Source organism: Megalopta genalis, chromosome 3 (genome assembly GCF_051020955.1).
Source record: "Megalopta genalis isolate 19385.01 chromosome 3, iyMegGena1_principal, whole genome shotgun sequence".
Lineage (NCBI taxonomy): Eukaryota > Metazoa > Arthropoda > Insecta > Hymenoptera > Halictidae > Megalopta > Megalopta genalis.
In genome coordinates, this window is record NC_135015.1 from 23,599,198 (window position 1) to 23,613,279 (window position 14,082).

General features: G+C 45.5%; 1 protein-coding gene across 1 annotated transcript in view; it reads right to left on the reverse strand.

The window, feature by feature from the left end:
• The window catches only part of HGTX (HGTX homeodomain transcription factor), a 51,171-nt gene that overhangs the window by 17,344 nt on the left and 19,745 nt on the right, over positions 1–14,082 (reverse strand). Inside the window, exon 3 of the mRNA XM_033473628.2 lies at positions 10,078–10,286. Within this exon, the coding sequence (XP_033329519.1) occupies positions 10,078–10,286 (209 nt within the window). The remainder of the gene's footprint in view (positions 1–10,077; positions 10,287–14,082) is intronic.

Here is a 14,082-nt window from a genome sequence, read left to right on the forward strand (position 1 = left end):
GTACATGTGGGCCAATTTCGAGGGTACGAGCTGTGGGAGGTGAATGAAGGGAACACCGCCTGCTGCCGTGATTTATCACGCCACGCCACGCCACGCCACGCCATGCTACGCCACGCCACGCCATGCTACGCCACGCCATGCCACGCCACGCCACGCCGCCGCCGTCCGTACATACACCACCATGATGATACATGGGTGGAGGAAAAGCGGGTAGGAGGCTTTCGCTCGTACTAATTGACGTCATCGATATTGGTATCCGTCGACGAGCAGATTACTCCGCCGTAAACAACTCCGCCCGCCTCTCCGCCCCCTCTTCCTACTCGGAGAGAGAGAGAGCACCCCCCGGCGGGGTAGGAGAGGCTTTCTACCGAAACGGGGGAAGCTCGCCACCGCCACTTTACTACCACCACCACTGCGTAAACACCATCTAAGCCCGCCGCCGCGTTCCTTCCGCGCGCGATTCTACCCTCCGCTATTTATCCCTCGGCACCCACACCCCCGCGCGACCATCCGAAAGCACCGCCACCGGTTACATCTACCAAACACCCCCTTCCTGCGAGTCCAACCCCCTTTCTCCTCTCCCTTTCTCGCCCGCTTTCTCTCTAGCTCGTGTCTCTCCATTCCCGAGCACTTCAACTTGTTACCCCATCCCTTCCGACCACGCTCTCTCTCTCTCTCTCTCTCGCTCTCTCTTCGCGTCCCTCGCACCACCGATACGCCTACGCTGGGGTGTCACGGTCTTTAACTCGCAAATGCCGCGCGTTCACTTTGTCGTATTAGATTCCAATGGGGGTGCGCGGCGCTCCTCCAACCCCCTTCCGCATTCCGCTTAGACACCGTGTGGTCGTGGAAAATTGATTTCGATAGTCTTTTCACTGCCCCCGGCGGTTCTTCGCGCGCGGAACCCGCCTGTTGTCGGGATTTTGTTTTCGGTGGCTTTCGGATTTGTTAAGGGTGCATACTTTTACGGCTGCAATTTTTAAAACATCGGTCACTTTTTATCGCATTTTCTTGAGGCACGCGCCGGCGGAGATTCGTCTGCAACAGAATTTCTTTGAATTCGTAATATGTACGAAGTTGCAGTCATTCGGAGATCATTAGGTTAATTATCGATTATCTTCCATTAACACGCGAGGAACATTTATTTATTTCGCGGACAAATTTTCTGATTATAATTACTTCAAATTATAACACTCACATTGTGGCAAGGGTAGATTTTACTTCGTACGATTTTTATTGTAATAAATGAACACAAGTTCACCTAAACAATTCTCATACGGACATTTTTATAATCTCAGGAATATTGTGTGGAAAATAATAAACGTGTGGAAAATAATATACGCGTGGAAAACCCACGGTAAAAATTGCAGCCTGACGTCCTCGATTTCGCTCGAATTATCTGAACTCTAAACAGTGCCCAGTAGGGGGTGGAAACGATTATAACGTCGGTCTCGGTATTAATAAACTCTTTATAATTGTTGCAACTGTTATGAAATCGATACAGAAATTTTGTCGATGCTCGCAACCGTCTCAAAAACGTGAAAGCGACGCTGCAACCGTTTTCAACCCCCGTTGGAAGCTGTTCGAGATTGTAAAAGAAAAAATTAGATATATTATAATATCATATAAAATTAAATATATTAAAAATATTAGATACACGTCAAAGTTGCCTTCGCATGATTTCTTATTCGCTGGAATCGCGACTCGGTCCACTGAGCGACGCGACGGTGTTAATTTGGTCGGCGGACTCGTGTCAGCAGCGTTGCTCGGAAATCCGTGGAACACCCCGATGCCGACGCGCGTACCAGAGATAGGGTGTCACGGTGTTTAGCTCGCAAATGCCCCGCGTTCACTTTGCCGTATTAGATTCTAATAGGGGAACGAGTGATCGAGCGAGCGAGCAAGCGAGCGAGGATCATTCGTTTGTTCACCGAGCTCCCTCGAACCCCCGGTTCGTCCGCGACCCCCTTCCGCAGCCCTCTTTCGCTCCGTTTCGGTGCACTTTGCGCACCGTTCGCTCGACCGACCGGCTAACTAAATCATGCCACGGATATCGTTGGCAATTTGAACGGCGATCCGCGTAATAGTCTTAATAGCCGGCCGGGCCCGAGCCAGCCCGAGTTACCGCGCTTCACGATGATTGCTATGGCATCGTTCCTCCCGGCGATATTTCATCGAGCGTCGAATCATTCGACGGATGTTGATCAAGAGTGAAAAGTCTCTCTCCCTCTCTCTCTCTTCCTCTGTCGATTGGGGCCCTGCCCTTGGCAGACGCTAATTGAACCCGTCGTGTAATCTTCGTGAGAGGAGCGTTTGATTCGCTCGTCGATCTTCCTTTCCCGAACTCGGTGCCGTCGCATCGATGACCAACGATCTGCTCGCCGAATTGCCAAGCCGAAAATCAACTACTAGTAATTTTTCGGATAAGAAGATATTTTTTTTTATAGCATCTTGTCGCAGTCGAGTCGAATTCTGTGGAAATTGATCTTCCAACTTTCACCTGCTTTCATCGACAAATATTATTCTCTTGTGGAAAAATTAACGGATTGAATAATTAACGGAACGATTTTCTTCGATACTGTGTGGAAAAAACACGGTAAAAATTGCAACTTGATGTCGTCGATTTTGCTCGAATTATTTGAATTTTAAACAGCTTCCAGTAGGGGGTGGAAACAGTCGTAACGTCGGTCTCGGTTTTTTAAACAAATACGAGAACCGGTAAACTGTTTAGAATTGTTATAACTGTTATAGAATCGATACAGAAATTTTGTCGATGCTCGCAGCCGTCTCAAAAACCGAAAGCGACGCTGCAATCGTTTTCAACCCCCGATGAAAGCTGTTCGAGATTCGAATAACTCGAACAAAAATGAAGCTACCAAGCTGAGATTTTTACTATGATTTGTCCACGTATTATTGAAGCAAATTGTGTACGGATATCTTCGCAAGAGAATAATTTGTCTTAATTAAAAATAAAAAAAAAACGGAAGCTGGAAAATTAATTTCCACGTGATTCTATTCAGCGTGAATAATGCAATGAAAACTATACATCCTCAAAACGTTATCCGACGAATTACTGGTACAACACTTGGTTTCCAGCTAAATGCATCCCCTCGATCCCAGCAGCGGGTTGAAAGGTCGGCGTAAAATCCGCGCGCGGGTTTTCGCGAAGGAGGCGGAGCGGAATCGACGTGTAAGCCAGAACGCGAGGCATTATCCGATTAATCTTTTGTTTAACGACGTATTAATATTGACACTTTACACCGTGGAAAGGGCGGCGGCGGCGGCGGCAGCGGCGGCGGGGACTTTGGACATGTGTTCGGCGCTGACAAAAAACAAAAAAAAAAAAGAGAAAAAGAAAAAAGGTATTGCCGGTGGCACGCATTTCGAAAACGGAAAACTGATATATCTGGAAATGCGGAATGACAGAACGCATATATCTTCGTTGGCCGAAACTAGCGAATCCCTATATGCCGCACTAATCCTTTTCCGATACTGAAAAAATGATAAATCTCGGATGTGAAACCACGAACGTAGGGTCGTATCGATCTCGGCTACAGGACGATCCATAAGTGCGCGGTAAGGAGCGGATTTTCAAGGTCCAAATTATTTCGTCTTCGCCGCCGTCTCGAACGGATTAACGGATTAACCTTTATTTATTCAATTATCGTCGTTAGCCTTGAACCAAAAAATATTTAGGATATCTAATACATTGCTCGATGTAATGGAATATGTGGCGTCCTTAAACTTCCTTTATAGCTAATAAAATTTTGTATCATTTCTTTCCGTCATTCGTCGTTCAAATCTCATTGCAATCGCACGTGTTCTGCAATTGTATTTTATATTGTTTAATTTAGTCGTCCTGTGTATTTTTATTCGTTACTTCCTATCGCGATTCTATCAAGATGGCGTAGACTACACCGTGAATTATTTTTCCTACTAAATAGTCTCTTCACTAAATAGTCTTCTTCAGTTATATTATATATGCTATATTATATTATTATATCATTATATCACTATATTATTATATCATTATATTACTATATCATTATATTACTATATTATTATATTATTATATTATTGTATTATTATATTATTATATTATTATATTGTATTATATTATATAGCTGTAAAAATAAAACATGAAGAATGTCCCAAAAGAACACCGTCAGGACGAAAATGCATGTTTTAAACGCGGCGGATATTTTTCTACCCTTCCTCGAGCATGCCAGGGTTAATTGGTCGACGAACGAGAAAAGAATCGAACGACGCACCGACGGTAAAGCTTGGTGGAAACTCCTTGCGCCGATAAACTTCATGAATTTATGCTGATCCGCGACAAGCGGAACGATACGCTGATAAATAGGACGCGAGTGTGTCATTCAGCGCGCATCGCGCGCCTGTAAAATAATTTAATCGGGCCCGATATTTCGAAAACTTTCGACACGCCGCGCTGCGCCGGATCGGACGAATATAATTCGCCGTGTAACATAATGTAAACGTCGATGTGAACGGAGCCGCGATTTATGCAATCTCAATATTTAGTCGCGCGCGCCCGTTTACCACCGATAAATCCAGTCCCGTGGACGGGATCATTTTTAGGCTGCCGGTGATTTCAACGCCCGATGACTGGCACGTGCGTGTCACGCACCACGCGGCGGCCAGCCCTTGCTCCATCTTCGCCGGAAACACGCCATAAAATACCCCGTAACGTTTCGTTCGGCGCTGCGATTGTCGTGCTAACGAACTTCGCGATTTTGTTAAATTAAAGTATCTTACTTGATGAAATTAAAATTGAAAAGGTCAGCGTTTGTTTAAGCTGAAGCGAATTCTGTAGAAATTGATTCTCCAACTTCCACTTTTTCTTATGAAGAAATACTATTTTCTTGTGGACAAATTTTTCCAATATCATATAATATTATATAATATATAATAGTAATAGTAATATATATATAATATAGTGTTCGAAGAAATTATAGCATAGGAAAATTTTCCATAAAAGTTGGCCTACTTTGACCGACGATAATTCCGCGGGAAGTCATCGCAAAATGATGATTCTTTTTTTAAATGAAAGCCTGAAATCTCTACTTTAAGACAACGTTTCTGGATTTTAAGTTCGACGCACCTTCGCCGATGTAACCCTTTAAATGTACGGCCATGTTTGTCACATTGAAAATTGCCAAGTTTGACAAAATGCACGGACTTTGTCAAATTTTTCTCGGAAATGCCGTTTACCGTATAATAAAATTCGATTCTTCCTCTTCAATTTAAAAAAAAAGAAACGCGACTACGATTTTTTCTCGCAAAGTTACAGCACTTCGAAGCAACTCCTGCATTTTTGTCATATACCACCCCGACAGTTTTTACCTAAAATCCTTCTACGCTATAATTTTTTCGAGCAATGTATATATATTATATATATTTAAATTTGTTGTTCTTTGCGCGTTAAATTGGACTCGGACTTGTCATTTCAATAAATTAATTATTAACTGGAGACTTCAAGCACTTATTAATCGTATCATTATCTATACGGTTGTTGTTTTACAGACAGAAGTTACGTCGCGAGCATTGCAAATGCATGTCGCCAATTTCGAAGCAATCTCCCGAGCGTAGTGTAGACGCGTGTATCTCCCGGTAGCTAATAAATTGACGGTTACCCGCCAGCAAAGACGTCGAGAGGAGCGGAACCAAGAATGTAATACACCGAGCACGATCATAACGGGTCAGCAAATGAGCAAAGTTCGCGACGAAAGTCTTTTTCGGCAGTGTATCAAAACCGGGGGGCCGGCGATTCACGGATTTATCCCGCGATATCGCGCCAGAAGTTGCTCGCCCTTTCACGGAAACATTTTACCGGAGCTGCTGCAACAATTTATGCAATATATTCTTATATATATATTATATTATATTTTTATATATATATTATATAAAAATATATTGTCAATAAATTATATATTATTCTCTATATATTATACTTACTAAAAATTCCTTACTCTTGTTTAATTTTTAGGGGAAGATCTCTTAATTTTTGAGAGAAGACTTTTTCATTTTTCGTAGGAAAGGAATTTTTTTATTTTTACAGGAATATTTTCTCATTTTCAGATGGAAGACCTTATAATTCTTGGAGAAAGATTCTTTAATTTCTAGAAGAGGGAGGTTTTTCGCGTTTCTTTGGAGAAATTATGTCACTGGTATAGGCGATGAGAGGCAGTGAGCGCTAATGGTCCAGGCCGAACTAATAAATAATTCATAGAACGGTGGAGATTTTCAATAATGGTATTCCGAGCTCTACCGATTCTTATATCCGAGTGCCTCGCGTTTTCTTATTTTTCATTCCCTCTCCTATTATGCGTCTTTTCGGTTGCCGATCGGGACATTCGAAATATTAAAGTCTGCTCTCAAAGGACGGCCGCGGTAATTCGATCGAACGATTTTTAGCGCTACGAAAAGACGAACGTCGCTCTCCTTTCGGCCGGAGTCCTTAATCCTTAACCGGATCATGGTTATGTTCGTTCACGTATTCATTAACTAATGCGCAGCTTTGCCAATATTTCGCAATATTTTTACCTCGAATAACTAACAATTGGTAATAGTCATTCAAGTAATTCTGATGCTAGGCAAATGTTACGATAAAAATCAGAATAAAAATGTTAAAAATCAGAATAAAAATATTAAAAATCAGAATAAATGTTTTATTATTACTTTTACAAACTAACATAGTTGTTCGACTAACAACTGTTTATTGTGCTCCGTAAATCCAGCGTTAATTAATCATTGTTCGCAAAAGCGTTCACTATTCGGACAGACTTCGAACAGCTATAGAACGCGTGGACGGCGATTCGGCCGGCCGAATCGGTAATTCAAGAGTGCGTCGTCGGTGCTAAACAACAAACAGAGGAGTGGAATCGATGGCCTCTGAATCAGCGAGCGGTCGCGTCGCGAGACAGGCGGAGAGCGGGCGAGATCGGGCGCACGGGTACATATTGTCGTAATATTTCGGGAAACGCGGTGCCGGGTTCGGATCCGGGGGCAATCTCACCCTCGAAGATGGCATATACGCGGAGGTGAATCGCCTCTTGCCGAGGAAATCCGAGGTAATTGAATGCTAACCCTCCCCGCGGCTTCTCCTCGCTATCTCTTTCTCTCGCGGCGGCTCGTCCAGCCCGTTCCGATCCTCGTTCAACCCTCCGGGGCCGGGGATGCTCGGGGGTGCAGAGGGGTAGACGCCGAGAGAGATAGATATAGATATAGAAAGATGGAGAGAGAGAATGAGAGAGAGAGAGAGAGCGAGAGGATGAGAGAAAGAGAGCGAGAGGGCGCCGCTCGCGTTCATCCCCTTGCCATCACTCACCGACACAGACTTGTAGCTTTCAATAAAAATGTAAATATGGCGGCGTAGAACGAGCCAATGACAGCGCTACATCGACGCCGCTCGGCTCCGCTCCGCGTTTCCCGAGAGGGAGAGGAACGGAGCAAAGAGGGACGAAGAGAGCGAGCGAGAGAGCGCGAGCAGGAGAAAGAGAGAAAGGGAGGAAGAGAATGAGAGGGAGAGAGAGAGAGAGAGCGAGAGGGAGCGATGGTCGCGATGGCAGGGGTTGAGGCTTCGAAATGGGAAGCTCTGGCTGCGAGGGTCGAAGATGGCGAACGGGTAGGAGGGCGCGGAGGGGCGGGAGAAGAGCGAGGCTCCTCGCAGCCGCGGCTCGAGAGCACAAGTACTACAGATGTAGCTCTCCGAGAGGCGGGAGTAAAAGTGGAGGCTCTGGGAGGTGGTAGCTGGCTCCAAGGGGGGAGGGGCTGTCGGAGGATACGGGAGAGATAGGTAATAGGGGTTCTCTCAAGAGCTAGGGTGGAGGAAAAGGATGAGTCGGCCTGGGGAGGGAGAGAAAAAGCCGAGAGAAAGGGATGCTGGAAAAGATGGAGAGAAATAGGCGGATAGACAGGGATATGAAAAAAGAGAGAGAGAGCTCGCGCGCGCACGAGAGAGACCGAGAGAGAGAGACCGAGAGAAAGAGAGAGAGAGAGAGAGAGAGAGGGGCCAGCGGGGAAAGAGGACAACGGCGGAGTTCCGAGTGCCGTGACGCTCGCCGTCGTCACCCACGGCTCGCCCTCTCTACCATTTTTGTTCCGTGGGGGTGGAGGGCGAGCCGAACGGAATGACGCAGGTGCCGCAAAGCTTGACACGTCTCCGGCTGTTTTGTCACCTTCTTTTATCCGGCCAACTTTTTTTACAACGCCGCCTCGTTAGAAGCTTGCTCACCCCGGCGTTGATGGAGTAAGCCGCCGCTGAACAAACGCGTTTTAAAATTACGCCCCGTTGCCGCGGCACCCCCGGCGCCCACACCCTCCGACGAAAGCGCCGCTTCGATGACACGGTTTTTTCCGCCGGTGGCCCGGATTCCTTGCGGCAGGGCTGCCGCCTCGAATCGTCGCGAAATTCGCGGGGACAACGCCGCCGAATTCTCCGTATAAACGATTTTTTCGAAAGGCTGTAAGGCTGATGGAGCCGATTACTGTGGCGCGACCAATTGCGACCATGGCAGGGGCATGATTCGCTTCTTGTTTTTATCGAATAAGATGTGGCACGGTTTTTAATCTTTATCGAATAAGACGCGGCACGTTTTTCGGTCTTTTATTTTGTTAATTTTTTAATAGGAACAATTTAATAATTGTGCCCGCAAGGCGAAGCGAAGGCACAGTAATCGGTCGTCCTACGATAATCTTCTCACGGGCCCTTGGATCGTGTGGCACACGAACAAAAAGAAAGGGGTAAGGGGGATGATTCGACTAATCTAAATCTGCGTGGACCTCCTACTATTTCAAATAATTGTTTCAAAGAATTATAGAATAGTCTGAAGCGGGGTTGGAATTGCAAGTGGAAGAAGCGCGCATTGGTCGGACAGACGGTCGCGGGGCGACATAATATAATAATCGGCACGCGTTCACCGCGAATTCTGCGAATTGATTTCCGCGCGAGGCTCCGGTACACAGGCGGGCAAATTTGCAGCTCGCAGCTTCCACTCGTTCGGCGACGCGATTTACGAGACGGTGCCCGCCGATTCATTTTTATTCGCCGTTCACTTTCGTCGCTGCTCGGCGCTTCTAGCTCGCATCGACGAGCGAACATTATAAAAAGATTGCTCGCAATTTATGCCCGTAATTTATACGTCGAGGAGGACGGATTACCGCAGCGCATGCCGGGAACGAACGAGTCCGACTTCGGGGGGCCGGAATCGGGGGACCGGAATCGAGGCGCCGAGAGGAAGAACGAGAGAGAAAGAGAGAAAGAGAGAGAATATATTCTTCGCCGATAAATATCGCCGGCCAATTAAATCGGCAAGAAAATATTAAATAACGGCGAAGATTAAAAAGCGGCCGATCGAGTTGATTTCGCGTTTTTATCGCAGCCTCGTCGTTCCATCGTTCACGGATTAATATCGGAGCACCGAGCGCTCTCGACTGTTATGAATTTTTATTAACCCATCTACATCTGTTACTCATAATTAGCCGGACCCACTTAAATCACCGTGACGTTTTTATCGGAGATTAGCATAAACTTTATTAAATGCGATCCGGCCGTCTAATTTCGCGCTGCACGCAGCCTTCCCTTTTACCGATTTCTCTGCCGCCTGTTCATCCAGGAAGAGAGCAAATGTTGCAAAATGGTCGGGTCACGTACGATTTATTTTATACCAATTAAAATAATTAAAATCGAAGAGCGATTCGTTGCTAAAACGATGGGTTATCGATATCGAATATCCAACAATCGATTCGGAAAAATCGAGAATCTCTTCGGACAGATCGATTCGGGATCGTTCATCCCCATAGTTCGCGGGGCACCCAGTGCATGATTTCGGTCGGATGACGTTTTTTTTGCCGCGTTCGGCCGCCACGCTTGCTGCCCCACCGTGCGACGCGTCGATCCGATCGATAAAAATTCCCGGCGAATCGAAGGAAAATGGCGGGATGAGGGGGGAGGGGGGCACAGGGACGGAGCAATAGGTGTCCGGCGTGCTTGGGATTCGCGGGGAAATCTGTTTCGGCGTGCGCGCGGGGGTGTAAGAAGGAGGAGAGAGAGCTTACCTTAACTTGCGACTCCGACATTCCGAGGGCGTACGCCAATTTAGCTCGCTCCGGTCCCGCAAGGTATTTCGTTTGCTCGAACGTTTTCTCGAGGGCGAAGATTTGCTGGCCACTGAACGTCGGCCTCGTGTGTTTCTTCTTGCCACCCTCGTGCTCCCCGGTCCCGGCCGAGCCTGTCATCGTCTGCTGACAACCCAGCTGTTGCGACACTGTAACATCGATACTTTCTAGAGATTCTCACTCCCCCGATCTCTCTCTCTCTCTCTCTCTCTCTCTTCTTTCTCTTACTCCCAAGATAACATTATCTCGGTCGTTATTTCTATTCATTCGCTGTGCGAGAGAAGCAGCAGCAGCGAGAAAGATAAACAGAAAGGCCCCTGAGAAAGTCAATGAGAAAATCGGATCGTTGTCTCTTCGTAATTCTCAGTCTGCAGATTGATACTTTCTCGCAGTCACAGGTTATAAAAAGTCGCGCGAGTTCGAGGCAGTTTGGTCGAAGAAGAAATGGTAGCTTCTTGGAATATCTGCGCGACAATTTTTACGAGCCGGATTTACACGCGGTTGTTTATTTGCCTCTGGCGCGATTAAGTGTACCTTGCGATTATTTTTTCGTCGATTGATAGAATTGTTCTAATGGAAAATATAGATAGAATAGATTTCAGAATAATTTATACAGATAAAGTATCGATAGAATTTTCTAATCAAGCAATGACGCTTTTAAAATCGATCGTAATTTTTGTTCGATGAAAAATTTCGATCTTTTTGCTATCTGATCTTTTGTTATATGGTTTTAGTGTTCGTTGCAAAATAAAAATATCGTGGAACGAAAACCACATGGAAATTTCACCCTCCCGTTCATTATTTTAGAATAATAGAGTACGATATTATTATAATATTGTATATTATAATAATATAGCATTCAATAATAATATTACATTATATTATATTATTCTAGAATAATTATTGAGAGAGGGAAATTTTTGTGTTTATTTTATACTATTTATTACTTTCAACAAGCTACAGCTATATAAATCGATCACTTTGGATCTAAAACAATTCTACAACAATTATTCTAGAATAATTAACGAATGTGTTAAATAACGAGATGAGCGTAATGCCATTTTTCTAACGAAAGCAACCCCTATCCAACTGTAAAAATCTGTCTGCGAACATAGCACAGCTACTCGAAATTCGAGAGAGCAAGAGAGAGAGAGAGAGAGAGAGAAAGAACACAGGTCGCGGATCGATGCTCATTTTTCGGCGCGTTCCCTTGAATTTGTTCATTTTATCCTGTCGCCGATACATTTTCAGTGCGGGGACGCGTGTACGTTCTGTCACTCGACAGCGCTATCATCGTCACCGTGAAACTTATTCAATAATTGGGAGGCACAGTTTGCGGCGATAGCCCTTTCACCGGGCAATTAATCTTCATCAATTTTACGTCATTCTTCTTGCTCGCGGAGCGTCGGCCGCGGAGCGTAGCGAGGGGGTGGTTTCGCGCCCGAAACGATTTACATATCCTATCGATAATTACGTCATAAATTTACATCTCGTTACACGCCGAAAATGTTGTGTACCCCCGCGTATCTATTAAAAACCGTTGCAATTGTCCGACGATAACGAATCGATCGATTTTGCGGCGGCCGGATCGTGTCGAATACTTCATTGCCGTTTCTGCTTCATTATCGCTGGCCGGTGTTTCCGCGGGCGAACACTATTGCGCCCCCGTCCGCAAGATCGTGCGGTTTTACCCAAAAAATTTCCTTTTTCATTTCCTTTTCAATTTAACAAATAAATAGACAGACGATTCATTTCCGAAGTAACTCTGTGACATTGAAATTTTGATTAGTCACATTTTCTCTAATTTTTTGGAATATCACATCTTGTCAATTATAATTATACAGCGGTTCCCATGCATTTATGATAAAAATGGATGGCAAATTATTTCTATCGGGATATTATTAAATATTATTCCCTCGTCTTGGTTTGTAGTATGAAAGTTTAATAACACTCTCAAAGGTAAAAAACTTATCTTTTTTTACAAGAACTCGGTCGAAATGTTCCTCGATTAGCTTGCAGCAAGAAAATGCGATTTACTCGATAGTTTACACGGCGGCATTCGAGAGAACAACGTCCGAGCGCATCCCTTCGTCGACAGATCTAATCGCGAGGCTCGTTGTTCGAATCTCATTAAAACGCTGAAAGCCGGATCATTACTTTGGTTCGACGGCTCGTGCACACACGCACACACCCCCCGGATCGTAAAGTTCATCGGCGGGCTTGATAGGGCGCAACAAGGGTGCCAGATCGCAGTTTAATTTGACGGAATCACGCGTCCAAGGGTTAAACACTTGCGCGATAGACCGCAATCATGGCGTCTCGGCGTCGGCCGGCACGTGCCGGGCCACGTGAGCTTAGTGTTCCGCAAATAGGCGGACTTTGTTATCGTTATCCTTCGCCGTTGATCCTGCGTGTCCCGATGCCAGCCAGGGGTGGCGCAGATATCATCGCCGAATAGGACACGCCGCCGCCCGATAAAAACCCCGAGATAGGGGTGGGTGGCATTATCGCGGCGCGAAGATGTTCACGAGCCGCTCGTCCCGAAAAACACCGATTAGCATTCACCCTAATCCCGTTCTACGCGCGATTAGCCTACCGGGATATTTTTTTCGTTGCGTTTCGTTCGTTCGTTCGCGGGAGAAACCCTTTCAGCGCAAGGGTAAACGCTAAACAAAATAGTATTTTAAACGGCAAGTGGCGAATTGACGTTTGATTTTAGAGATCGTGCATATATCTTTGAAGATAAAATATTTTATTTGTCCCGAAGAATGTACCTTCGAAAAAGAAAAATATATTAAGACGATATTTCAAGTGATTATTCGAAAAGACAATGAAAATATTTCTGCCTCGGTTCGAAGTAGTTTAAATTTACTAAATTTATTATCATCCAATAAAATTCTCATAAATGTCCGTAACCAGCGAAATATCTTTTGCTAAATCACGGTATAAAATATAATTATTTCGAATGAAGAAATTCCATCTTAAAGTAGACATTTCAAGCTTTAATTTGAAAACCAAGTCGTCGTGCTACGATGATTTTTCGCGGAGTTATCGTCGGTCGAAGTTGGCCAATCTTTTTATACAAACAATTATACGCGACACAGTTGAGAGAAATTTCTCGGGTTAAGTATTTTCTTGAGCAGATCGAGACAACAATTCCGCAAGAAGGGATCTCGAAATCGATGGGAAGTTCGAGGTTCCGACGATTCCACGGACGAAGGGCGGAAGGAGTGCGGCAGGAGGAATTATCGTAGAAAATTCGGCCGGGTAATTAAGAAGGGCTCGCACGCGGTCAGGCGCGTTCGCGTGGTCGCTCGGGGGCTGATCGTGTCGGAGGGAACCGGGAAAGTCGGCGTGGGGTCGTCACAACAGTATGGGTTGTGGGACTTTAATTTAATAAAGCAATTTGTAACGGAATACGGAACGAGGCAATAATGGCCAGTCGGCGGGGAGGGTTCTAATGAGCTGCTTACCGCACTCTCTCCACCCTCTGCTTCGATCGAGGTATACACGCGCTCGCTCGCGCCCGGTATCCCCTATTCATCTACTTAGAAACTGCGTAAACTCGCGCAACTTTCCGCCGCGTAATTCGATAAGACCGTTCTCCTCGTTTTTGCCAGAATTTATAAGCGTCGCCCGACGGCTCGGGGATATCTCTTTCCCGTCGCGTCGTCGTCCTCGTCGTCTCCGCGAACGAGATTGATTCCCTTGTTCCCATGGACGGTGCGCCGCGAAAGAAATTTCATCCCTGGCTATCTCGTTTCCTCGGATCGATGCGCAATGACGTACAATAATCCGACGCTTCTTAACCAGAGTTCGACGGTAATCGATTATCCTGCGAGCGCTTTTGCGATCGATTGCGAATAGTAATCGTGGCAATCGTGATCGATTAATCGTTACTGCAATAAATTAAGAATCGTGACAAATCTTGGACGAATCTTGGAC